This window comes from Mirounga leonina, unplaced genomic scaffold, assembly GCF_011800145.1.
Source record: "Mirounga leonina isolate KUSES-001 unplaced genomic scaffold, KU_Mleo_1.0 Mir_167, whole genome shotgun sequence".
NCBI lineage: Eukaryota > Metazoa > Chordata > Mammalia > Carnivora > Phocidae > Mirounga > Mirounga leonina.
The window spans coordinates 520,961-546,891 of record NW_023270422.1 but is presented as its reverse complement, the minus strand read 5'-3'; the positions used below and the strand labels follow the sequence as shown (position 1 = coordinate 546,891).

General features: G+C 36.7%; 1 protein-coding gene across 4 annotated transcripts in view; it reads right to left on the bottom strand.

Moving 5' to 3' along the window:
• Positions 1-25,931, bottom strand: part of ANKRD12 (ankyrin repeat domain 12) — a 124,680-nt gene that overhangs the window by 41,389 nt on the left and 57,360 nt on the right. For 3 of the 4 annotated variants that reach the window (XM_035013797.1, XM_035013795.1, XM_035013796.1), the window contains 3 exons: positions 22,366-22,566; positions 19,280-19,422; positions 7,114-7,261 (listed from right to left, as the gene is read on the bottom strand). In XM_035013797.1, coding sequence (XP_034869688.1) covers positions 7,114-7,261; positions 19,280-19,422; positions 22,366-22,566 — 492 coding nt within the window. Of the gene's footprint in view, positions 1-7,113; positions 7,262-19,279; positions 19,423-22,365; positions 22,567-25,931 lie in introns of those variants that run through there. The other variant, XM_035013798.1, reaches the window with a different exon arrangement.

Sequence of the window (25,931 nt, the reverse complement as noted above, 5' to 3'; positions counted from 1 at the left end):
ATCACTATATATTTTTTCTTTTGCCACTAAAAACAGTGCTGTAATAAACATGAGGTGTTCCCAGAAGCATGATTGCTAGATCAAGGAGCATATGTATTTTAAAGATTTTATTTATTTGAGAGAGAATGAGAGAGAGAGAGAGCATGAGAGGGGGGAGGGTCAGAGGGAGAAGCGGACTCCCTGCTGAGCAGGGAGCCCGATGCGGGACCTGATCCTGGGACTCCAGGATCGGACTCCAGGATCATGACCTGAGCCGAAGGCAGTCACTTAACCAACTGAGCCACCCAGGTGACCCAAGGAGCATACGTATTTTAAAAAACATTTTTATCATGGTAAATTTTGAACTTACACAAAAGTACACAATGGTTTTTTCTTTTTTTTTTAAGATTTTATTTTTTTATTTGAGAGAAAGAATGAGATAGAGCATGAGAGGGGAGATGGTCAGAGGGAGAAGCAGACTCCCTGCCGAGCAGGGAGCCCAATGTGGGACTCAATCCCGGGACTCCAGGATCATGACCTGAGCCGAAGGCAGCCGCGTAACCAATTGAGCCACCCAGGCACCCCAAAAGTAGACAATGTTATCCTGAACCACCATGTCAGGTACCCATTAACTCAGCTCCAACAGCCACCAATGCTTGACCAATCCATACCTCTATTCATCCTATCCCTGTGTCATTTTGAAGCACATCCCATTCAATCTTTCATTTCATCTAGAAATATTTCAGGACCTATCTCTAAAAGATAAGGGCTCTTGTATTTTGTTAGCTGTTAGACTGTTTTTCAAAAAAACTCTGACAATTCATATACCTCCCCTTTGATCCCCTCTCCTATTAGGTAACCACTTTTATAAGTTGTTGGTTTATTTTTCCAGTATTCCCTTTTTTTAAATGTAAGAAAATATACATATTGATGTGTCTTCTAAATGCTTAAATGTCTGCTATTATCTTTCTTTTACCCTGTCATGTGAATAATACCTTGGTCAGGTACAGAATTTTTATGGTACAGTTCTTTTCTCTCAAGATTCAATCTTCCACTGTTACAAGTTCAAAGTCCAATGCCATCAACCAGGTGTCCACCACTCTGCAGGTCAACTGCAGCCACTGCAAGTGGCCTATGAGCAGCCGCGCTGGGTCTGTGACCAGTGCCACTGCTGCGCCAGCATGTGTGCCGTGTGCCACCACGTGGTCAAGGGTCTGTTCGTGTGGTGCCAGGGCTGCAGCCACGACGGCCACCTACAGCACATCATGAAGTGGCTGGAGGGCAGCTCCCACTGCCCCGTGGGCTGCGGCCACCTGTGCGAGTACTCCTGACCCACCCCGAGTTAGGCTCGGGGCGGGAGGGGCTGGGCGTGGCAAGCCAATAAAGGAAGCAGGAGCCGCAAAAAAAAAAAAAAAAAAAAAAGAAGTCCAATGCCAATGTGACACTATCTCCTTGTAGATAACTTGTTACATTCAGAACGAAGGAAACTGACCAATATATGTCTGGGTGTGTGTGTGCATTTTCATTAAACCATCCGGAACTCACTGACCTTTATCACTGATGGACTCAGGCTATCTTCAGCTCCAGAAAATTTTCTTCTTTTTGTTTAATTGTGGACTATCCTTCACCTGTTTCTTTTTTCCCGTTTAAATTCCCATAAATATTATTCACATGTTAGATCTGTTAGATCTATTCCCTAAAGTCTATTATCTTTTCTTTCAGGATTCTTCCCCTTTTTATTTTTGCTGTGTTGTGAGGATTTATTTTACTTGATTTTCCAGTCTAATAATTTAAGTCCCAACAATGATCACTCCTCACTGGAGTTCTGCTTGCATAACTGTGATTTTTATTAGCTGCACCTACATTTCCTTCAGTGTTCACTTTTATCGTTCAAGTTGTTTCCTCTAGTAGTTTTATATAGTTTTATTTATTCTGTTGGTTCAGAATGATCCTTTTCTTGAATTTGTAGGCAACTCTGAAGGGCTGCCTTTCTTTGTTAGCACACTATAACCCAATAATGGAGTGGTCAAAGCAGCAGCTTTCCTCTGAGTAGTGGAAGGTAAAGTGGCCTTCACCCCTGGGACTGCCAGTTAGCAGCTAAAGTACCAGGAGGAAGGCTCTCTGGTGTTTGATTATAGGTCTTCTCAAACTTTCCTAGTCTCAGTAATGGATGAACTCAGCCTATAGGTTCAGCTATTCCCTGGATTTGTGGAGTCCTGGCGTAATCCCTAAGGGCCAGTAACCCCTCCCCACCAATTCAACAAATATTTACCGAGCAGTGTACGTACCACTTACGGAGTTTATAGCTACTGGATGGGAAAGAGATGAAAACAGATACTAAAAGGAATTTTGCCTATAGTTTTAGTTTCATTCATTAACATTACCACTACACCAAATACGGCTATCAACCCTTTAACCAACATGGTATTTTTCTCTTATTTACAATGTCCTACCCCCATCTCCTCTTTCTATAATCAGTCCCACTTTTGGATAGGTGATAGTTAAGTAACAGCACCGATCATTTCCTAAGAGAAATAAAGGCACTACACTACTGCTGGTCCCTCTCAAAAAAACAGAAAACGTATCAGGCTTTTCCTAACATATCATCTTAAGAATTTCTTATTATTAAAAAAACCTAATATCCTGGATCTTCTATGTGCCATTTATTGTGACTGAGTTTTGCACAAAACTCCCCCAGAAAAGTATAAAAATCACCTATTAAATACATGCTTAATTTTTTAGTCTTTACTCCTTTTAAACATTTTAATTTTTTCCTACGGGTTACCCTTTTTCATTTGCATGCAATCTATCTGTGGAAGAACCGGAGCTGTTTGGGTGTTCCACAGTCTAGATTTTGGTGGATGCAGTTCAGCACATCCCTCTAACCTTGGTATTTCCTGCAAGTTGCAGCTGGATCCTGAGGATTGAGAATTGGTATTCTTTCATCGGGGGCATGCAATATTTTCTTTTTTTTTTTAAATTTAACGTTAGCAATTATTGATCCTCAATGCTTAGATATATTAACCAACTGGGGGTTGCAAAACAGTTAATCTTTTTTCATTCTTTTGGCTGGATTAAGCGTAAAAGAAAATACTTCTCCTCACCTATAATGAGGTTACCCAATGATAAAGTTCAAAGGCAAAATAATTTTTTTCCAGTTCTGCATAATTTTTAAGATAAAAAATTCGTTCTCTGATGATGCTGAATTAAAAAATTTATCATTGTAGAATTATGGATTTAAACATAAATGATGGGTTTTAAATATTCGTAATTAATACCCTTATTGAAACTCAAACTATCCCATCTCTGGCCAGTGGGAACTGCTCCTAGTTGTCTCCTAAGGCTTTTTGACAAGGCTTTGACAGTTTCCTTGGAATCTGTAATGACAAGATGTTTCAAGCTTATCTATTTTCTCTCCCAGACACAGAATCATCCATTTTTTCCAAGAAGCCCTGGTTTTCTTTTAGAAGAAAATATTTCAAGATTATAATCTGGGCATTAAGAATGATTATTGCTTACTGTCTTAATGTCATTACTTTTATATCTTTTCAACGGACAAAGCAAGGAAATTTTATATATTAATATCTATTTTGAATTTCATTTGGAATTAATTTCAAAATCACAAAAAGCTAGAAAGAATACTATATATTTATCCTTTACCCAGATTTGCCTATTATTGTTATACTCTCTTGCTTTATAACTTGCATTCTCTCTACACATGTATATATACATTTTTGAAGGAAAAGTACATACATCATGGCTCTTTACCCTTATATACTTCAGTGAATATTTCCTAAGAAATAAGTATTGCCTAAGACATAAGGATATTCTGTCACCACAGTATAATTTTCAACTTTGTAAATTTACATTGATACAACACTAATCTACTGTCCATTTTCCTTGTTAAATGATCTAATAATGTCCTCTATAGTCACTTCCCCCACTAGTATAGGATACAGCCAAGGAACAGGTATTGCCTTTAATAATTATCTCTTTACATAGTCCGGAACATTTCTATCGCTTTATGACATTGACATTTCTTAATCTTTCATGGCATTGGCCTTTAAAATGGAAAAAAACCAGAACATTCTTCATGGTTATGCAGTCATAGCCAGAATGTTACAGGAATAATGTTATATCCTTCTCATACTATCACATCTGAAGGCTCATGATGTGCATCTGTCCCTCCTTTGATGTTAATTTTATTTATTTATTATTATTATTTTTAAAGACTTTATTCATTTGAGACACAGAGATACAGAGAGAGAGAGAGAGAGAGAGAGAGAGCATGAGCAGGGAGAGAGGCAGAGGGAGAGGGAGAAGCAGGCTCCTCGCTGAGCCAGGAGCCCGATGTGGGGCTCGATCCAGGACCCTGGGACCATGACCTGAGCCGAAGGCAGATGCTTAATCATCTGAGCCACCCAGGCACCCCTGATGATGTTAATTTTAATCACACAGTTCAGGTGGTGCTAAATTTCTCTTCCCTATCATCACTGTTTTCCCTGCCCCCCTCCTCGCTTGTAAACGTGAAGAGGCCATGTAAATATCCTGCTTTTTATTAAAAAAAAAAAAAAAATCCCCTCTAGATTATCAGCCATTAGTGATTCTTGCCTGATCATTTTTACCATAAAGGGTGTATCAGGTAGAGGTGGGAAGTGACTAGGAGAGGTCTTAAGGAACTTTCTGAAGTGACGGAGACAGTCTATATCTTGATAAGACTGGATTATACAGGTCTACACATTTCTCAAAACTCAAGAGAATGTTTCATTAAAGAAATAATTGTTAATTTCACAAGTGTAAATAATAATTTATAAATTATTAAATAATAATACACAAATATTGAACTCTAGTTAATGAACTACATGCTGAAGTATTTAGAAATGTTTGCAACTTATTTTGAAAGGCATCAAAAAAAAAGATGGATTGTGGGTAGATGGGTAGGTATGTGATAATGTAATAAAGGAAATACAGTAAAAAAGTTAATAACTAAAAAATGTAGTTGGTGGGTACAGTGTGTTCACTGTGTAATTCTTTGAACTTTGCTGTATGTTTGAACATTTCCATAATAAAATACTGGGATTCTAACTTCTGCACAGCAAAGGAAATCATCAACAAAATGAAAAGGCAATCTAGTAAATCGCAGAAAATATTTGGAAATTACAGCTCATAAAAATATCTAAAACATGTAGAGAACTCATACAACTCAAAAGCAAACAATCCAATTAAAAAATGGGCAGAGGATATGAATAGACATTTTTCCAAAGAAGACATACCTATGGCCAATGGTATATAGAAAGATGCTCAACATCACTAATTATCAGGGAAATGCAAACCACAATGAGATATTCCCTCACACCTGTGAGAATGGCTATTATCAAAAAGACAAGAAATAAGTGTTAGCAAAGACATGGAAAAGATGTACAGAAAACAGAACCCTCCTGTAGTGTTGGTGGGAATGTAAATTAGTGCGACCACTATGGAAAACAGTATGGAAGTGCCTCAAAAAATCAAAAATGGAATCACCATAAGATCCAAAAATTCCACTTCTGGGTATTTATCTGAAGAACAAAAATACTAACTCAAAAAGATATATGCACCCTCAATGTTCACTACAGCATTATTTATAATAGCCAAGATATGGAAGCAACCTAAGTATCCATCTATGGATGAATGGCTAAAGATATGGTATATACATATAAAATTATTACTCAGCCATAAAAAAGAATGAAATCTTTCCATCTGCGATAACATGGATGAACCCTGAGGTCATTATACTAAGTGAAATAAGTCAGACAGAGAAAGACAAATACCATTATGACCTCACTTATATGTGGAATCTAAAAACAAAACAAAACAAAAAACCAAGCTCACTGATACAGAGAACAGATTATTGGTTGCCAGAAGTGGATGCTGGCCAAAATGGGTCAAAGGTACAAACTTTCAGTAAAAAAGTAAGTCATGGGGATGTAATATACAGCATGGTGACTACAGTTAATAATACTGTACTGCATATTTGAAGATTGCTAAGACTGTAGATCTTAAAATTCCTTATCACAAGGAAAAAAAAGAAAAAATACTGTAACTATATAGGATGATGGATGTTAACTAGCTTTACTGTAGTGATCATTTTGCCATGTATACAAACATCAAGTGGTACACCTGAAACTAATGTTATATGTCAATTATACCTCAAAAAAAAAGTAAAGGGTAGATCTTTCTGCCTTAAAACTATAAGTATTGTTTTATTGCCTTCTGACAATGGCTTGATTAAATGAGTATGGTTTGATTTTTATTTACTTGTATATAAGAAGTAGTATTACCTAATTTCTTGTAGAAATTCTTTCAAATTTTGTGAGAATATGGTCAGTTATGATTTTTTTTTAAAGTGGGATCCACACCCAGCGTGGGGCCCAATGTGGAGCTTGAATTCACAACCCTGACATCAAGACCTGAGCCAAGATCAAGAATCAGATGCTCAACTGACTGAGCCATCCAGGCACCTGGCCAGTTATGATTCTGAATCAATTCTTTTTCATTGATTTTTGCCCGAAAATATGAACCCTTCCAATCTGAACACAAAAGACTTTCTTCAATGAAGGAAATTTTGTTACATTTTTAATGGTTTATGTTTAAAAGAAAAAGGAGTATGCCAAGAGTCTTCTGAAATATTCTTTTAGATCCTTCCTTTTTAAAACTGTGTTTGTAAAACTGTGCCCTTATGTTGCAACAATGACCAGAGTTCAACCACCTAAATCAAAGAAATAAAAATGCAAAGATGATTCATTAATGCCAGGAAAAACAGGAAGGGTTTGGTTAATAGCTCTCTAATTTATAAAAGAATGAAAGAAGTCAGAGTAGCAGTGCTGATAGCTGTTAATGGGGAAAGGTTCTGCAGTAGACTTGAATGTGATAGCAGTTTGCGGGGGGGGGGGGGTCATGAAAACAGGGCAATGACATGTTTTCACTTACACACTGGGCATGTAGCAAATACCCAGGTTACTAAATTCATCATTCTTAATAGCTGGCTAGCATTACTCTAAGGAACTCAAAACATTTTATATATCGTAAAGAAGAATCAGAATGTTCTACTAAATACCACATCAAACAGTTGAATGTAGAATATCTGAAACGAACCTGTGTAACTTTCATCATCATCAGATAAAGGCACCTCTCTTTTTAGCAGCAATTCCAACTCCTCTGTCTCTGCTACATCCACTGGACGCTCCCCGTGCTTATTAGCTTGAAATGGATTTCCACCATGACGAAGTAACAGTTTCACTATCTGCAATATTAAACAGTAGGAAGATTTAGTCTCTTCAGAGATTGTATCATTTCAACCATTCTCTTGATAACACAATATCCCTCTGCCTCATCTATCTGCCTCCCTTCCTCAGTGTCTATAATCATGATTGCTCTCTTCAAGTTCCATTTTCATTGCCATCCACCCTCCACCTTATCTTATCTACCACAAAAACATTTCCTCCTTAAAATTTAAGGTGGGCTCGGGGCACCTGGGTGGCTCAGTCGTTGGGCGTCTGCCTTCGGCTCAGGTCATGATCCCAGGGTTCTGGGATCGAGCCCCGCATCAGGCTCCCTGCTCCGCGGGAAGCCTGCCTCTCCCTCTCCCACTCCCCCTGCTTGCGTTCCCTCTTTCGCTGTCTCTCTCTCTGTCAAATAAATAAATAAATCTTAAAAAAAAAAAAATTTAAGGTGGGCTCTCTGAGCATTAAATCTCATCATTTTTCTTCCTGTTCCATCATATGTTCAACAAATATTTACTGAGGACCTAATTAATAAGCACTATTCCCAAGTTTGCAGATAAATCAATGGACAAGAGTAACAAGCTTCTTGGCCTCTTATAATGTGTATTCTAGAGGGAATCTCAAAAGAAGTATTACCATTCTCTGTAAGGCTAATATCACTACCAATGTTCTTAATCTTATTTCCCATCTTCTGGGAATATAAACTATCAGGAACTGACATGGATTTACTCAAAACTAATGAATCAAACTTTAAGGCCATCACTTTGATGGTCCCCTTACAGTGTCCTGGATCTAATTTTGTATTCATTACTTTGACATTTTTCTTAAGCCCTCGCCTCCCCTACCACGTAAAGTAAGCTTTGGGCTCCACGAAACTGGGATGTGCCTGGTTAGTCATCATTTCGTTTCTTTTGTTTGTTGTTTTTATCCTCTTCTTTCTATGTTTTTAAACCTCTTTCTGATTGGCTCCTTTCTAGAAGCCAGTCTTTCCAGCTCATGGCTCTTTCATCTTAAAAAAAAAAAAAATGGCAATAAAGAAATGAAACAGATAAAACAGACACCTGTATTCCCCTCCTCTAGCTAAATCTGTCTTCTTTCCTTTACACTCAAGCTTATGAAAAGATACTCACCCTTGCAGCCTTGACTTTATTGGCTCTTCATTCTACCTACAATTATGCTAACATCAGTCCTATGAAATGGGTCTACTAAGATCTGTAAAGATCTAAGCCAATGATTGTTTTCCCTAGGGCTCTGCCCTTGGTTCACTTCTCGTGCTCTAGTCTACATCATCTGTTTGGAGCTCTCACCCACTCTGTTTGAATGTGATTGACAATTATGCAATCCATTCATTTATCTTCATTCTCCTGCTTGCTCTTTCTCAGCCTTCTTTCTTGAGCTTCAAACACAAACATCCTGGATATAGCTAGATGGGTGTATTTGCATTTCAATGCAACAGCTGAAACCCATAGGTTCCAAACACAGTTCATTAAACTTGCACCTTATCTTTTATCCATTTCCATTCTCAGTGACTGGCACCAAAATATACCCAGTCACTGAAGCCAGAAAAGCTGGGAGTCATCACTGACTCGTTTTTGACTCATCCCCTATGTCAAATAGGTGGCCAGGTATTATTAATTCTGCTTCCTCACTGTCTCTTCTTATTTTCACCTTCTATTTCCATTGACATTAATGTGTTTTGTCATATGTAAATCTACACCATAATTAATTAACACATTTCTTTCCTTATTCTAGACCACAAACTTCATGAGTGATCAAGTACTTAGTCCCAACGCCAATTCTATGGTATTTTCTGGTATTTAGGAAATAAATCATGTCTTTTTTAAAGAAACAATATTAAACAAAATATTGAAAATTAGGAATTCCTAATAAATGAAAAAATATTTAAGAATAATGAAGACTATATTGAATAATGGAACATTTTTTCTAGACTATGAAAGAATAAACTATCAATACAGAAAATCTGAAATGTAAGAATGTATAAAGAAAATAAATTACTCATGACCCCAACTGTTAATATTTTATCTCCCTTTTTGTTCACTAATTTTTATCAAATTACACATGCTTGTGATTTTAAAAGATCAACTAGCTTTTCAAGGCCACCGGTGAAGAACAACTATCTCCAAAACCTATCTCCAATATACCTAAATAACAGATTTGAGCTTGCTGCTTCCGTATTTTTCAGTTTTAGTCATTGCCTGTTGTCTCACAATGGAACACGTGGATTCAGACATCTTTCACCAATTCTCATCCCCTCTCCTTCCATACACATACACTTCCCTTCCTCCTAGCTTTCTAATACAGTTATGTATTTCTTGTGCATTATGAGGACTAATAAAAATGTTGAGTCAAGTAGTGCACTATGACTAAATTTCCATTCTTACACAACTTTATTTTCCCCATGGAGTTAAATGCCTTGATGTTTCATTTGCTCAGTTTTCTACATAATCATCTTTAATTCATCCCCCATTCTGCTTTAAGTACAGATCTCTTTGATTTAATATACTATCACTTTTTGTTGTTGTTATATTAGAGACTCCTTTCTCCAAAACTTCTAATGTGCTCTAAAGTGGACTGGATGCCCTCTAGATTTGCTTTCCAGCTGTTACTTCCTTTCAATCATATCATCCCCAAAATACCCTTCCCTCAATTTTGTGTTGGATTCTTTAAATCCTACCTTCTTTTCTGATTTACTCCCTCATTTTGCTGAATCACCAACTCCAGAAAATTCCTAAGTAAAGATTTTTCACATGTCAGGAAATATCTTTATTCTATCTTCACTTGATTAATACTTAGTCTAGATAAAGGACAATTTTCCCTCCAATTTTGAAGCTATCACTCCATTATCTTCTAGCTTCTAGTGCTGTTAATGTAAAGTGTGATGCCACTCTGATTTTTTTATTTTATATAACGATTTGCTTTTTCTCTCTGTAAACTTCAGGACATTCTTTGCCCCTACTGTTCTGAAATTCCAGGATAAATACATCTTTCTTTTTTCTTTTTAAAGATTTATTTTGAGATAGAGAGCATGTGAGCAGGGGGAAGACAGAGGGAGAGGGGAAGCAGACTTCCTGCTGAGTGGGGCACCTGACACAGGGCTCGATCCCAGGACCCTGAGATCATCACCTGAGAGGAAACCAAGAGTCGGACATTCAACTGACTGAGCCACCCAGGAGCCCCCCCCAGGATAAAGGCAACTTGATCTTGGTCTTTTTACATCCATGTGCTGAGCATTCAAATGCCCTTTCAATCTGAAGACCCATGTTCCTTCAATTCTAGGAAAATTTCTAGATTCATTTGATAATCTCCTAAATTTTCACTGTTCTGTCTTCAAAGAACTCTTACTACGATACAAGATCTCCTAAAGTAATCATCTGTTTTCTCATTTCCACTCCTTCACCTTTATCTTTTTGCTTCCTGGTTTCTGGGAGACTTCCTCAACACAAATGACCCTTGAACAATGCGGGCGTTAGGACACTACCCCTGTGTAGTTGAAAATCCATGTACAACTTTTGACTCCCCAAGAGCTTAATTACTAATAGTCTACTACTGACTAGAAGCCTTAGCAATTACATCAACAGTCAGTTAACATATATTTTTCATGTTATTATGTATCATATGCTATATTCTTACAATAAAATAAGCTAGAGGAAAGGAAATGTTAAGAAAATGGCAAGAAAGAGAAAATACAGTACTGTACCGCATTTATCGAAAAAAATCTGTATGTAAGTGGCCCCATGCAGTTGAAACCTGTGTTGTTCAAGGGTCTACTACAATCTATTTTTCATTTTTGCTACCATATTATTAATTTCGAAGAAGTTTTTTCCTTCATTGACTGTTCCTTCCTTAATGCATTTAGGTCTCATTTCATAGCTACAATAAACTCTTATCTCTTTGGGGAAATTGATGGGATTTTGGGGAAGTTCCTCACGGCATTATCCTGTCCTCCAAGTTCCTACTTTTCTATTTGCTTGTTTTGGTCTTTGTCATCTTATATTAGAGGCTTTTTTCAAATGCAGGTGGATCACTGGCTGTCCACATATAAGAGTAAGGCAATGAAAGTTTTGTTGGCATGGTTAGGACTTGCTGACAGATGGACTTCATGCCAGTGTGATATGACAGGTCCATTTCATCAGACTCCCCTCTTGGCTAGTTCAATTGCCTGTGGAGAAATCTTCCAACTTACGCCTAAAACTGTAAGCCTTACTGTCAGCATTCTGGTTGCTGAAAGGAGACTGGGGTCTTAAAATTCAGTATGTTTCACTTAATTAACTTACAGTTAAATCCTTACTCTCACCTATTCTTGTGGTATGTCAGTCCAGAATATATGGTTCATATTTGCCAATAAATCAACCCCCACTCTTCTGCCAGGGTCAGAGAGGTGCAGTCATTTGGCTATGTAAAGTTAGGAAGGGGATATAAGGGTCAAAAAGACTTTGATCCACTTCTCTTGTTTTCAGTTCTAGCTTAACAGGCACTTCCAGAAGTACCAATAGAAGGTGGTACACACTTCCAGGTACCATCAATTCCTGAGCTTTACTCTTTCTGGGATTCTGTGTTGGAATGGCTCTGGTTTCAATTTTCTTTGCTTTTCTAAATCAGGAGTTGGCCAATTTGGTTTATAGACTAAATCTGGCCTGCTGATGAAGAATAGCTTTTATATTCTTTTAAAATACCTTAGGGGCACCTGGGTGGTTGGGTTGGTTAAGCTTCCGACTCTTGATTTTGGCTCAGGTCATGATCTCAGGGCTGTGAAATCGAGCCCTGCATCTGGCTCCACACAGAGGATGGAGCTTGCTTAAGATTCTCTTTCTCTCCCTCTCTCTCTGCTACTTTAAAAAGGATTCATAAAGGAGAATTAGTTCAGAGGAAGAGAGAGGAAGAAAAGAGGGAGGAGAAAGGAAAGGATCTTGGAGGCGGCACGTGGACAGCAAAATCTAAAATATTTACTATCTGGCCCTCTACAGAAAAATTTTGCCAAACCCTGTTCTAGATCACTAACCACTCACTCTCCTAGTTTCCATCTCCCAAAATATTGGTTTTCTTGTTTCTTCTGTTTTTGGCCTTGTGTACCTGTTATTTAGAGTCTCCTCTTACTGCCATTTTAGGAGTTTGAGAAGTTACAGAAATAAAAACTTTTAGTTATTATAAATAATACTGTAGGGTACATCTTTGTAAGTTGAAAATTTTTACATTTTTAGGCTTATTTCCTTAGGCTAGAGCCCTAGGATACGAAAATAGAATGCAGGATCTTGATATTGCTGAAAACTTTCAGCACCCATCAGGAAATAATCAGCAAATATTTATCACATGTCTATGATGAGTCAGGGACAGCTGGTTAATTCAAACATGTTACAAAAACCCCAACCTAGATAATTCTTTACAGATTATCCTCATATGCAAATAATTACTTATTCTGAAAAGAATTTATAAAGTAACTTAAAGTTGTTTAAAACACAAGAGAGAACAAATTTTAAAACAGGTAAAAACAATGAAATTAGAGATAGGTAACTAAAATAGAACTAGGAATAAAGCATTAAAAAATATGTCATTAAGTACTATATACACTTGCAAATGGTAAGCTAAAGATTAGGTTCTTAGTAAGCTGTTAGTCCTCTTACTCTAAATAATTAGAAAAGGACACAAAACTGTTATCTTTCTGCCTCTTCCATCTTAGAAATGTTTTATGGATGGTTGCAGTTGTACTACTGAGTGAAAGAAATCCAATTCTTAGAGATTAGTAATAAATGGTACAGACATATACACATGAGAGTTTGGTGGCTCTCATTTTCCTCCTCCTCCTTAGGCATAAGTAAAAGAACAAGAAGAAAATAGCTCTCAATAGCTCTGAATTGTGACTCCTACTATCCTAGGCATGTTGGTAGGAGGAAAAGCAAAGGTCTCTTAAAAGTAGCATGCCAGTCTCCCTCTGAAGAGAGACTGGAAACAGTGTTTGAGTCTCTGTGTATAGGAGCTCAAAGGTCAGCCTCTGGAAATATTTGCAGCTCTGTGCACATTTAGAAACTTGTATTCATAGAAACATGTCCAACAAGGCATAATTCTTTAACATTATATTTAGAAATTAGGAAATGTTTATTACTTTAAAGAGAAAAAATTCATCTCTGATAAACTATAAATAATGCTTTTAAAAAGAAGAGCAAAAGTACAGTAAAATATCACAGCTGGGGCGCCTGGGTGGCTCCAACCGTTAAACGTCCGACTCTTGGTTTCGGCTCAGGTCATGATCTTGAGATCAAGCCATGCTTTGGGCTTTGTGCTCAGCATGGAGTCTGCCTGAGATCCTCTCCCTCTCTGGCCCTCCCCCACCACGTGCATGCTCTCTCAAAAAAAAAAAAAAAAAAAAAACCACAGCCAGAAAATAAGTCACTTTCTGATAAATGCTGTGGAAAAGGAAATGTACCCTATATATTGTCAGGCCTTATAAATTCTTTGGTATTCTGCTTTTCTTTGGTCACTTATGTATTCATCCATCCATCCATGTAGCTACACATGCACCATGGCGAATTTATTATGATGTGTTAATATTAAGTCTTATGTGACAAGAAACTCCAGGGATCACTAACACAAATCAATACAAAAAAGCCTGTATGGGGCGCCTGGGTGGCTCAGTTGGTTAAGCGACTGCCTTCGGCTCAGGTCATGATCCTGGAGTCCCTGGATTAAGTCCCGCATCGGGCTCCCTACTCGGCAGGGGGTCTGCTTCTCCCTCTGCCCTCTTCCCTCTCGTGCTGTCTCTCATTCTCTCTCTCTCAAATAAATAAATAAAATATTTTTTAAAAAAAGCCTGTATGCATGGTACTCACAGTGCAGTGCAGGAAACATGTATCGGTAAAAAAAAAAAAAAAAAAAGTTGTAAGTGCTATCATACAGGCATATACAAATTGTCAAGGGAGCAGAAAAGAATGGTCCAACAGTAAGCAAAAACCAGTTTAGGAAAAATAACATTTATAGGCTGCATTTTTCTTCAAAATTAGAACTCCGAGAATCATGAAAAATACCTTAGAGAAAAAAGTCGAAAAGAAAAATAGTATTTTCAGTTTCCAAATTTTAGTTTCTAAAATATCTGGGTATATTTGAAAAACAGTAATATAATCTTTTACCTCTGACATTTCTATACCATTTTAGATTTCAAGGTGTGTTTACAAGCACAGTGTCTTTTTTCCTTCAAAATATCCCCTTTAGATAGATATTATTTATTACATAATTAAAAAATGAGGAAATGGAGATTCAGAGGAGAAAAGTAACTCGTTCAAAATCACATAGTTGGTTAACTGGAGGCCACAACTGAATTCATATCTACTTTCACTTCAAATTCCATTTTTTCTCAACCAGAGTAAAATTTGGCTTTTTAGATAGGCAGCTTGACACTGAAGTTTTTACTGCACGTCAAAAAAGAAAATAAGGCAGAGGATGTTTGCTGCTAAAGAGAGAGAAAAAAAGAGATTTTCCAGCAGAAAGGTATGAGATGATATCAAAATCCAAACTAGGACATTACAAAGCATGTCCTATCTTTCTCACTAGAGAGTGGAGACTGTATTAAATAACAACTCTCCCAGATTACTGAATCATCATTTCATTTTTTGTCTTAAAAAGACACTGAGATTAAGGGGCGCCTGGGTGGCACAGTTGGTTAACCTTCCAACTCTTGGTTTCAGCTCAGGTAGCGATCCCAGAGTCCTAAGATCGAGCCCTGAGTCAGGCTATGCACTCAGTGCCGAGACTGCTTGAGATTCTCTCTCTTCTCTTACATAAATAAATAAATAAACTTTAAAAAAAGACATTGAGATTTGTCCCTTTTGGTCCCTTTATTTGGAGTCATATTAATTTGATAAATCTGGGAGTGTCCTGGAAGAGTGTGACTTCTTATGTCAATGCTCCTCCAGGCTCAGAGAGAGGCTGAGGGTATTGAAATGTAATAGGCCACACATTTTTTTTTTTTAAGATTTTTATTTATTTATTTGACAGAGAGAGAGATAGCAAGAGCAGGAACACAAGCAGGGGGAGTGGGAGAGGGAGAAGCAGGCTTCCCGCTGAGCAGGGAGCCCAACGTGGGGCTCGATCCCAGGACCCTGGGACCATGACCCGAGCCGAAGGCAGATGCTCAACCTACTGAGCCATCCAGGCACCCCTAGGCCACACAGTCTTAACAAGACACACCAGAAGCTTATTTGCTTATTGTGATGATTAAAAGAATACATATAAAACCTTTAGAACACTTCTTTTCCCACAGTGAAAACACAAATACTGCCATGAGAAGTTAATGTAATGTAGTTCACAAAATAACACAAAATAAATGATCACAGAGGGCAAGTTACTCATATTTAGTTTCATACCCTAGTCATTTTATCATGTGAATACTGAGGATTTTTCTTTTCTTTTTCTTTTTTTTTTTTTTTTAAAGATTTTATTTATTTATTTGAGAGAGAGCATGAGAGGGAAGAGGGTCAGAGGAAGAAGCAGACTCCCCGCTGAGCAGGGAGCCCGATGCGGGACTCGATCCCGGGACTCCAGGATCATGACCTGAGCCGAAGGCAGTCGCTTAACCAACTGAGCCACCCAGGCGCCCAACTGAGGATTTTTCTTACTGTAAAAATCTAATTTTCATTTTTGTCACCCAGTTGGTTTTTCGTATTATTTAACTCTGGGAAATATTCACTGAAACCTATTAAGTCAAAGAAGATAAATAAATGCAACTACCTGAAAATGCAAAGTAACAAGAACCTCAGATAAATAATTTATGTGACACTCCATTATCAAGTCTTCCTTGATATAAAAAATTTCAGTAGTTCCAAATGTTTTTCAGATCAATAAGCAATTATATCTTCATTTGTAATGAAATGGTGCCACTTACATGCAGACTGTTCAAATATTCCTCAAAGAAAATGTTATTTATGGCACAGTTTCAAGCACAGGAAATTGCTGACTTCATGGAATTCAGAGTACAAGATATTAAACGTGATGGTAGTGAAGACTAAGTGTTCATCCAGCTTAAAAAGAAATGCTGTGTATAATGCCAGACTTGCTAAAAGATACCCAAATCTTCTCCTCTTCTTTTATCACTATCACTGGTCTATTCAGTAGGAAAACAATACATGAGGACATTTTTTTTAAAAGGGAATTTCCTGACCTTATACTGGATGAGGTTCACTTGGTATTAGGTCACCATGAAAATAAAAGTTTTACCTGAGTGTCAGGACTTTGGATTCACAAAGGCCAGTGTCCCACTCTTGCCTAGAGAAACCTGAGAGTGAAGGGTTGATTGGATTTGCTGCTGATAAGCAAGGAAGGAGGGCGGTCACGGAAACAGATCTGCATGCTCACTACTGGTGGGAAATGGTGTGTGTTTCTCTGGGCCACGCCTGTACTGTAGATTGGAGTGGAGGGACAGCTGCATATGGATCAACAGGGCCAGGTAACATTAACAGTGCCGGGCTGAAGCTTCCATCTGAAGTTTATAGTGGATGTTGTGCACTGCTCAGATATCCTCTTCTAATACCAAGATACTTATACCTTCAGATGCTGGGAGTATTGCTCACTAACAACTGTTAGCTAAGTTCCTCACCAGGAACTGCCATGGCCAAAGGGCGCGGCAGCACTTAAGGGGTGTGCCTCCTTGCCGTCAGCAGCTTGCATCCCCCCCATGTAGGGGCACACAGACCTATCCCTTACCTCAAATTAGAGCATCTCAGAAGGGCATCCGCAATTCAGCTTCTTCCTTTGTTCTATCCTGCTCCTGTCACATCCTTACAGGTGTTGTTCCTGACATCCCTCTTTCCTCCCATCCTCTGCAATCACCAGCAAATTTCTGTCTCAGAATCCCAGGGCACCCAACCTATGGTACATGTGAGAGTGGTCCTAGCTGCAGACTCTAAAAACCCTAAAACAGGATTTCTGAACTGGATTACATGCTGGCTGCCATGAGATGGGAGTACTGATAGTCCTGGCATATGATTGTCACGTAACTGTTCAAACTTCCAGGCCTTTGAGAGGTCCTGGGGAAGTACTAATTGTAATGACTGCTTCTCTTCTCTCCTCAAAACCAGGAAAATGCACCTTCCCCTACCTTGAAGAAGAGGTTTTTCTCAAAATAAGAGTTAAGTTTCTGGGTTTAGGTAGCACAGTGGAGAACAGCTTAATGGTATTTTACCTAAGTCAGGAAGACTGAATAAAAGTTTCTCTAAGACAGAATGAGTTTATAGTCTCCCCTCACAGCTGTCGAACAAAAACTCCACCTATGCTTGGCTTCTAAAGTGCTAGAAAACATTCTTATGTCATAGAATATTACTTTCTGGAGAAAGTACTATCTCAAGAGAAGGACCTACAAATACTGACATTTAGGAGACTTCTGACAAAACAGCCATCTTGTCCACCAGACATACTACAGAGAAGCCCACCAGGCAACATGCTCTGGATATTACACATCTTGTCAATCAGGCTTTTTAGAGCTTCATTCAAATATGAATGAACGCAAGTTAACAAAAGATCTCTAATGTGAGAAATACACCAAATCAGAGCAATAATGTGAAGGATTTGGGGGAAATCTGTGACCATGCAGGAAGTGGAGCAAACCATTTAATTAATATCCTCAGAGAGTTAAGATGGGCACCCAGGAACTGGAAATTTCATGGAGAGACTGAGAATCCCACATGGGATTAACGGTAAAGCAATATTCCAGGATAGCATCTATGCTACCGGATGTAGAGAGGAACTAGTCCCAATTAAATCAGGATACAAGATACCTTATATACAGGGATATGAGAAATCTCACAGGTATTTCTCAAAAACAGTAAGCTGATCAATGTGCTGTACCTTAGAGGCATTTTAGAGTTATGTCAGAGAGAGGAAAGAACAAAAATAGATGCATGGAAAAACTAAATAAAAAAAAAAAAAGAACAAGAATGTGTTAACCCAGGTAATAAAAAATCCAAAAAAGAAAATACAATTATAGAAAGTACAGTATAGACTAGTACAGACTAGATACTATAGATTCTGTGAGTCTCTGGGCAGCAATAAAATCCTTTGCAGGAGGTCAATAAATAATAACTAAAAATTAAAAAGCAAGACAGTTTCATCTTGTTAGAAATACAGAGGTAACTACTAGAAGAAACACCTACAATAATTGCTTTTGGCGAAAGATACTGGGAAATAGGGAAGAACGGGAGGGAGCCTACAGTTATCTTTAGAAGCCGAATAGTACTTTTTAACTTTCTAAACTATGTCCAAATATTCTTTGACAAAAGTAAAAACTATGTAAAGAGAAAACCTATTTATTTGAAAACAAAATCCTGCTTTAGAACCACTGCTAACAGTGCCCCAGGTTGATGTGTTCTCATTGCATGCAGATTACTGCAATGCAATTTAAGCATTAAACACACTTAAAACATGAGCTTCATTACAACAAAGATGGGTTTAGCTTTGATATCAACTTGTCAAACATTGAAAATGCAAATGGATTTAAAACCTACCATAGTTCATAAAATTATATCAAAACAAATTAAACATGATGTTCAAAGATGCCATTAGTTTGTAAGCATATATAATCATATTTGATTATGTTTTAGTACTATACACAAGTCATCTGAATATATTAAATAATGTCTGCTAAAATTCAGGAATGAAGGTTGTATAGCAAGAGATCATTAAATATTAATAAGTCTAAAAAATATATAGGCAGGGGGACTCAGTAAAATTTTTACTTTAAGTAAAATCTGCTTCAACCACTGTATCTTGTTATCTGACAGTAGAAGGCCTTGCAATAAAAATTTTGCCAACCTGTTTAATTGTCAAGTTACATAGATTTTATGAAAAGATAATGCTAAATCTGACTATGATAGGAATTAGCAATTAGAAGGCAGAAAAAAGGGAAAATAAAACATAGATGAGTTGACCAGGCATCGAGTGAAATAGGAAATGAGATGGTATGACTAAAAAGTGAAATAAATGACTCTAGGATGAATTAATATTTTGCAAATGTATATTGATTTTTCTATCATACTTACATCTCTGTGCCCACTGCTAGCAGAATCATGGAGTGGAGTGTCATCATCTAATCCTTGTGTATTAACATCTGCTCCAGCTGCTATAAGTATCTTAGCAACATCATAATATCCAACGTTGCAAGCTTCATGCAATGGTGTCCAGCCTAAAGTTAGAATATTAATTTAACATATATGTACTAATTCAAAATATGTACTTTTTATATACATAGCCATGTGAGATATACTGATTCTAATGCACATAGCACAGAAGGAAAAAGGAATGATGAACAAGTTAGTGGAAATAAATACCTAAGAACACTACCAATTCTACAGACAGTTCATTTATGTTAACATTATTTCCACTGGGGCTAAATTATTTTACCAAAATATTAAACATTTAAGCTTATCCAATATAAACTTGCTGTAATTTTTAATAATCATCTAAACTATGGAAAAAGAACAGAAGGATATAAAAATATTAATAAGCTTGTTAGGGGATTTCAATAAACAAAAACCCCCATGTTTAAGGGTTTTCATCTTTTCCAGACTTAATACCTACTTTAACGAATATAAATTTACCACTGCAGTAACTTTGGTGATGAAAAAAGTTACACGTTCATGAAAGAAAAATTAGAAAACAAAAAATACAAAGCAGAAAAGAAGCATCACCCATAATTCCACCACCCAGATGTAGTAATTTGAAGACTCTAGTATAAATCCTAACTTCTCTCCCTCTTAGATTTATAATAATTTTTTTTTTTTTTTTAAGGTAGGCTCCATGCCCAGTGTGGAGCCCAACACGGGGCTTGAACTCATGATCCTGAGGATCAAGACCTGGGCTGAGATCAGGAGCTGGACACTCAACTGACCTAGCCCCCTAGGCACCACTAGATTTATAATTTTAAAATGAAACTGGGAAAGCTGTTTAACCCTCTTCTACTTACTGCAGTGAAAATAATCTTCCATGTCATTACACTTTTCTGTAACACAGTATAACACTGATTGATATACCATAATTTATTTAAGCAAGATCCTATTACTGGGCATTTAGATTATTTCTAATTTTTTTTTAAAGATTTTATTTATTTATTCGAGAGAGAGAGAGAGCACACAAGCTGGGCGAGTGGTGAGGTGGGGGTGGGGGAGGGAGAAGCAGGCTCCCCACGGAGCAGGGAGCCTGATATGGGGATCGATCCCAGGACCCTGGGATCATGACCTGACCTGCAGGCAGATGCTTAACCAACTGAGCCACCCAGGCACCTCAGATTATTTCTAATTTTTAAAATATTAAAAACAATGCTGCAACAAATATCCTTACAACTAAATCTTCATGCATAGCCATGACTAAATATTTAAGGTAAGTCTTTAGAAGTGGAATCGTTAGAGCAAAGTACTTTTTGGTTTCTGATATATAACACCAAGTTTTCTTCTAGAATGGATGTTATGCATTTTAAGTTTCATTCTTTAAAGCAGACCCTGTTCATTGTCCTCTTTTCCACTCCAAATAGAGAAATAAATTCCAGGTGTATTCTAATAGGGCTCCACATAATAGCAAAACAAAAACAAAGTTTGGAAATGACAAAATAAGGGATATAGTTTTATAATATAGGAACAGAGAAGGCCTTCTTAAAAAAAAGTCGAAGAATCCATGAACAAAAAGATTAACCGATATTACATAAAAAATTAAAACTTTAGTACAATAAACAACATTGACATGAAAATTCAAACATTTACATATTTGATAGAGAATCAAAACCTACATTAAGCAAAGGGCTCTTACGTATTAATAATACTGCCATAAGAAAAATGGGCAAAAGACTCCATCTGGCAAGTCACAAATATACCATAAATATATAGTATGCACTAGAAAAAATATTCGCTGTCATTACTGATTAAGAAAATCCAAATAAGGTCTTTTTTTCATTTGTCAGATTGTTAATAATTAAATTGGTAATACCCAGTTTCAGTGAGGATGTGAGGAAAAGGGCTCTTTTATATACTCTTGATGGTAGTGTAAATTGATAAAAGATTTTTTTGGGGGGGGCCACTTGACTGTATTTACAAAAATTTTAAATATGTATCCCCTTAACAGTTCCATTCTGAAATTCTGAAATCCTTCTGTTACTATACACTTCTTTCTTTCTTTCTTTTTAAAGATGTATTCATTTGAGAGAGAGACAAGAGAGCATGAGCAGGCAGAGAGACAGAGGGGGAAGCAAGCAGACTCCCTGCTGAGTCAGGAGCCCAATGATGTGGGGCTCGATCCCAGGACCTGAGCCAAAGGCAGACCACTTAACCATCTGAGCCACCCCGGTGCCCCTATACACTTATTTCTATAGGAGTGTTCACTAAAGTATTGTCCATGGAATCTATACTACGGAATGATATGCAGCTGCTGAAATGAAAAAAATAGAACTACATGTATGTACCAACAGAAATGTCTGTAAGAGATTAAAAAGGCAGGTTGTAGAACTACAGACTGATAATACAGATGGGATGACTTAATTTTTTTAAAAAGCCTATTTATGAATAAATGTTCATTTTACATATATAATAAAAATGCACAGAAAGGATAACCTTGAAACTGTTGACAATAGTTTTGTGGCAAAAAAAGAAACTATATTGTAGTATGTGAAACTAAAGGGAATCTCTATATTGTTCCCTACATGCTTTTACTGTTTGAATTCTTTACAGTAAGAATGTATTTGAGTAATTAAAATGAAACACCACCATTGTTAAAGTCCTCATGCTCAACTGAATAAATGTTCTTGAAAGACTTATGAATGAATTAACACTTTGAAAACATTATATAACTCTAATTCATCTAGAATAGAGCCTAAATTGGATAAAGAATTTTATGGTAATATGTCAACTAAAATAGAAGTTTAATATTTAAAAATTTGAGTAGTTCTTGACTTGGAATTTTCAGCAGAGGATCAGGGTTTTATGTACACAGTCTGAAAGAATTTTGTAGTAAAAAAGTACACTTTTAGAACACTTTTGTTTCAGCGAGAGGAATACAGGAATACACATTATATTTTAACAAGAAATCTGTCTAGATGATAAATTTGAGTTCCTGAGCGTTAGTCTTTAATTACTAATCTTACCTGCAAAATCTTTCACATTCACATTTGCCCCCAAACTGATTAATTCTTTGACTTGTTTCACATCTCCTCGAATAGCTGCCATGTGTAAAGGAGTTTCACCACGTTCATTTCTTTTATTAACTTTATCTTTTTGTCGAGATGAGGAACTGGGAGTTTTCTTCTGGGCTGGTGTTGTTTGTGATGGATGATTTGGTGTGGAATCTGTAAGAAAAAAAAGAAATTAACAAAAGTTCTAAGGCTGATATTTTCTATATTCATTGAAAGGTTTGTAATGTGCAATTTCCTGGAATGGGTAATATCTTCTCACCCTAACACTCCAAAACTTGGTTTAGATGATATATTAATAATTTAACCAAATATATGGAGTAGGTCTTCCTTTAGGGTTATCAAATATTGCATGAGTAAATTTAGAAAAAATGTTTTATTCTGTCAATTCATAAAATTGGCTTAAAGTGATAACAAAATATCAAGTATAGGCCCTAAAAGTGTTTGCTCAATGAGTAATTTGATAAACTACAAAAAAAAACAACAATGTATTTTTCATGTCATGTTATTCTATTATTCCAGCACCTAGATGAAATGACATTGAAGGCTTGAGTTCATACTTTTAACTCAAAGTATTAGAGTTCTATTCTGATATTAAGTGCAAATTGAGATCATGGATGATTTTAGCATAAAAATGAAGCTTAAGATGTATAAGAAATAAGGACAGCCTCGGAAGGCCTTTAAAAAGGGGGCTGATAAAAGAGAATTTTTTCTGCTTTGCTTTGCTTCTCATCCTTTTTTTTGTTCTGATCTCCATACCAAAAACAAAAAAATTAAATAAGATGCCCAAAGTTCTCCCTCTTGTCCCAATTTCAGAACTACTGGAAACAAAAGAAAACAAAACACATAATAGTTTTCTCAATCAGTTAAGGATTCCAGACATATGTATAGTGTTAATAATTAATTCTGAAAATTCACAACTATTTAAAAGAAACAACTATTCTAAGAGAAAAAAAGTCTATGGAAAATAAATTTCCAGCATCATGTAATTTTCTTGCAAACTGATATGACTAGAGCACTAAAGTACTATCATTCTTTCCTCAATAAGAAAAAAGTTTAAAATTTACATTTTGGATTTTAATGTACATTGCATCAGTAACAGTTTCCTATCTGTACTTCTATAATGTACAACTCCGTAAGTGCAAGGACAGTTGTCTACCTTATTCATTACTGTTTCTCAACTGTTTAGAAGACTTCTTGGCACATGGTGGTACTCATGCAGTATTTGTTAAATGAATAAATGAATTTTACTATAATCCTTTTTTTTTTTTTTAAAGATCTTATTTATTTGAGAGAGAGAGTGCACGAGCAGGGGAGTAGGGGGAAGGGCAGAGGGAGAAGCAGGCTTCCTGCTGAGTGTGGAGCCTGACACAGGGCTTGATCCCAGGATCCCGAGATCATGACTTGAGCTGAAGTCAGATGCTTAACCAACTGAGCCACCCAGGTACCCCATGAATTTTACTATGATCTTTATAGTCAAATTATTTATTAAGAAAATTAGCTATTCAACTTCTTAAAAACGAAATGACATACTTTTTATTTCATACAACTTGCAAGGAATTAATTCATACAAAATTTTATTAGCCATTTCAAAGTAATATTCCCATACATAAAATAATAGTATTGTCCATAACGGCAATCAGGGTAAACATAATATAAACATGGAAAATTAATTATGTAATGGATAAAATAATGAACCCTAAACTGCAAGTATGTTTATATTTTGGCAACCAACTCTGTATTTCAAAAGCTTTCCACTCTAGTTCGACATATAATAAAGTTGGCTAAAAATCCTTAAATGAAAGAATCAACTGCATTATAGTGTGATCTTATTTGTATTTTAAAAACACAACACAGGGCGCCTGGGTGGCTCAATTGGTGGATCACGTGACTCTTGATCTCGGGGTTGTTGAGTTCAAGCTCCATGTTGGGGGTAGAGTTTACTTAAAACACACACACACAAAACAAGAAATACAAACTACAACAAAAGGTATATGTTTGCATGTTTATGCCTAGAAAATTTCTAGAAGAAATACTAGCGATGAGGCAAGATTAACTTTTTGTCTTTTTTTTTTTAAGATTTTATTTATTTATTTAACAGAGACAGAGACATAGCAAGAGAGGGAATACAAGCAGTGGGGAGTGGAGAGGGAGAAGCAGGCTTCCCGAGGAGCAGAGAGCCCGATGCGGGGCTCGATCCCAGGACCCTGGGATCATGACCTGAGCCGAAGGCAGATGCTTAATGACTAAGCCACCCAGGCACCCCTACCTTTTGTCTTTTAATTTATTCTAAGAATGGAGGTTCCTGGTATTAAGAAAATGAGTTTTGAAAGCAAAAGTCTTCTCGGGGTGCCTGTGTGGCTCAGTTGGTTAAGTGTCCAACTCTTGTGGCTCAGGTCATGATCTCAGGGTCATGAGATCAAGCCCATTGCTGGGCGTGGAGCCTGCTTAAGATTCTCTCTCTCCCTCTGCCCCGCTCCCTGCCCCCCAACCCAGGCTCACGTATGCTTGCTCTCTCAGAAAAATTAAAAAATTAAAAAAATAAAAGTCTTCTATTAAATCTTCTATCATTCCTATAAAACATTTATAGGAACATTTAAAGTTTTAACAATGTATAACATCTTTAATTTGGCTATAGTCTTTCAGAAATTGCGAGTGGAAAGGTAGGAGAATAACCCCAAACAACATGCTCTTACTTAAAAAAGCAGGAAGACCTAAAACGTGTTTATTAGTAAAAAATACCAGACAGATCATGATTTTATGGAAACTATAATACAAAGAAACTCTAAGAATTTTACCATGTTGTCATAGTTTTTTTTAAAAAAAGAGCCAATATGAGAAAACCTCACTAGAGTCAACTGTCCTTTTCAATGCATTTCAACAGGGTCTGTTACATTACCCAAAATCTTATATAAAGATGCCTTGAATTCAGAGCCAATTTTTTTTTCTCTAGACAAAACTGATTTATTTTATCAATCAGAACTGTACAACTTAAAATTTTTTTGTGTTGTTGCCAGAATGCATTCAATGCCCAATAGTAATTACCATCTCAGCCCAGCTATATGGATTTTATCTACCTTTTTATAGCTCCTTTAATTAATTAGCGGGTTGGGTGGTTTTGTTCCCTTGTTGTTTTGGTTCTGCTGTAACCCATCTAATTATTTTTGGAGGGCACAGTATAGGAGTAACTCCCCCCCACATACATGTCGTACACCACCTTAATTGGAAATGTGCAATGAAATACAAGATAAATTTACATAGTATGCTGCAGACATGTTTTCCTTTTAAAATAATTTAGATCTCAAAAAAACATGGATTACACTATTGCTTCTAGAAGTACTCATGTGGTAAGATTACCAGTTTATCAGCAGGGTGCTAGCAAACTTAAAAGTAAACTATAAAGCTAGAAGCAGCTTTACAGAAACTGTGGTAAAAGGTTTTTTAGTAAGGTGAAAGCACACAGTGCTACAATGGATTTCTCAAGTCGACTGGCCATTTCTAAATTACCCATTTTAGTTGAC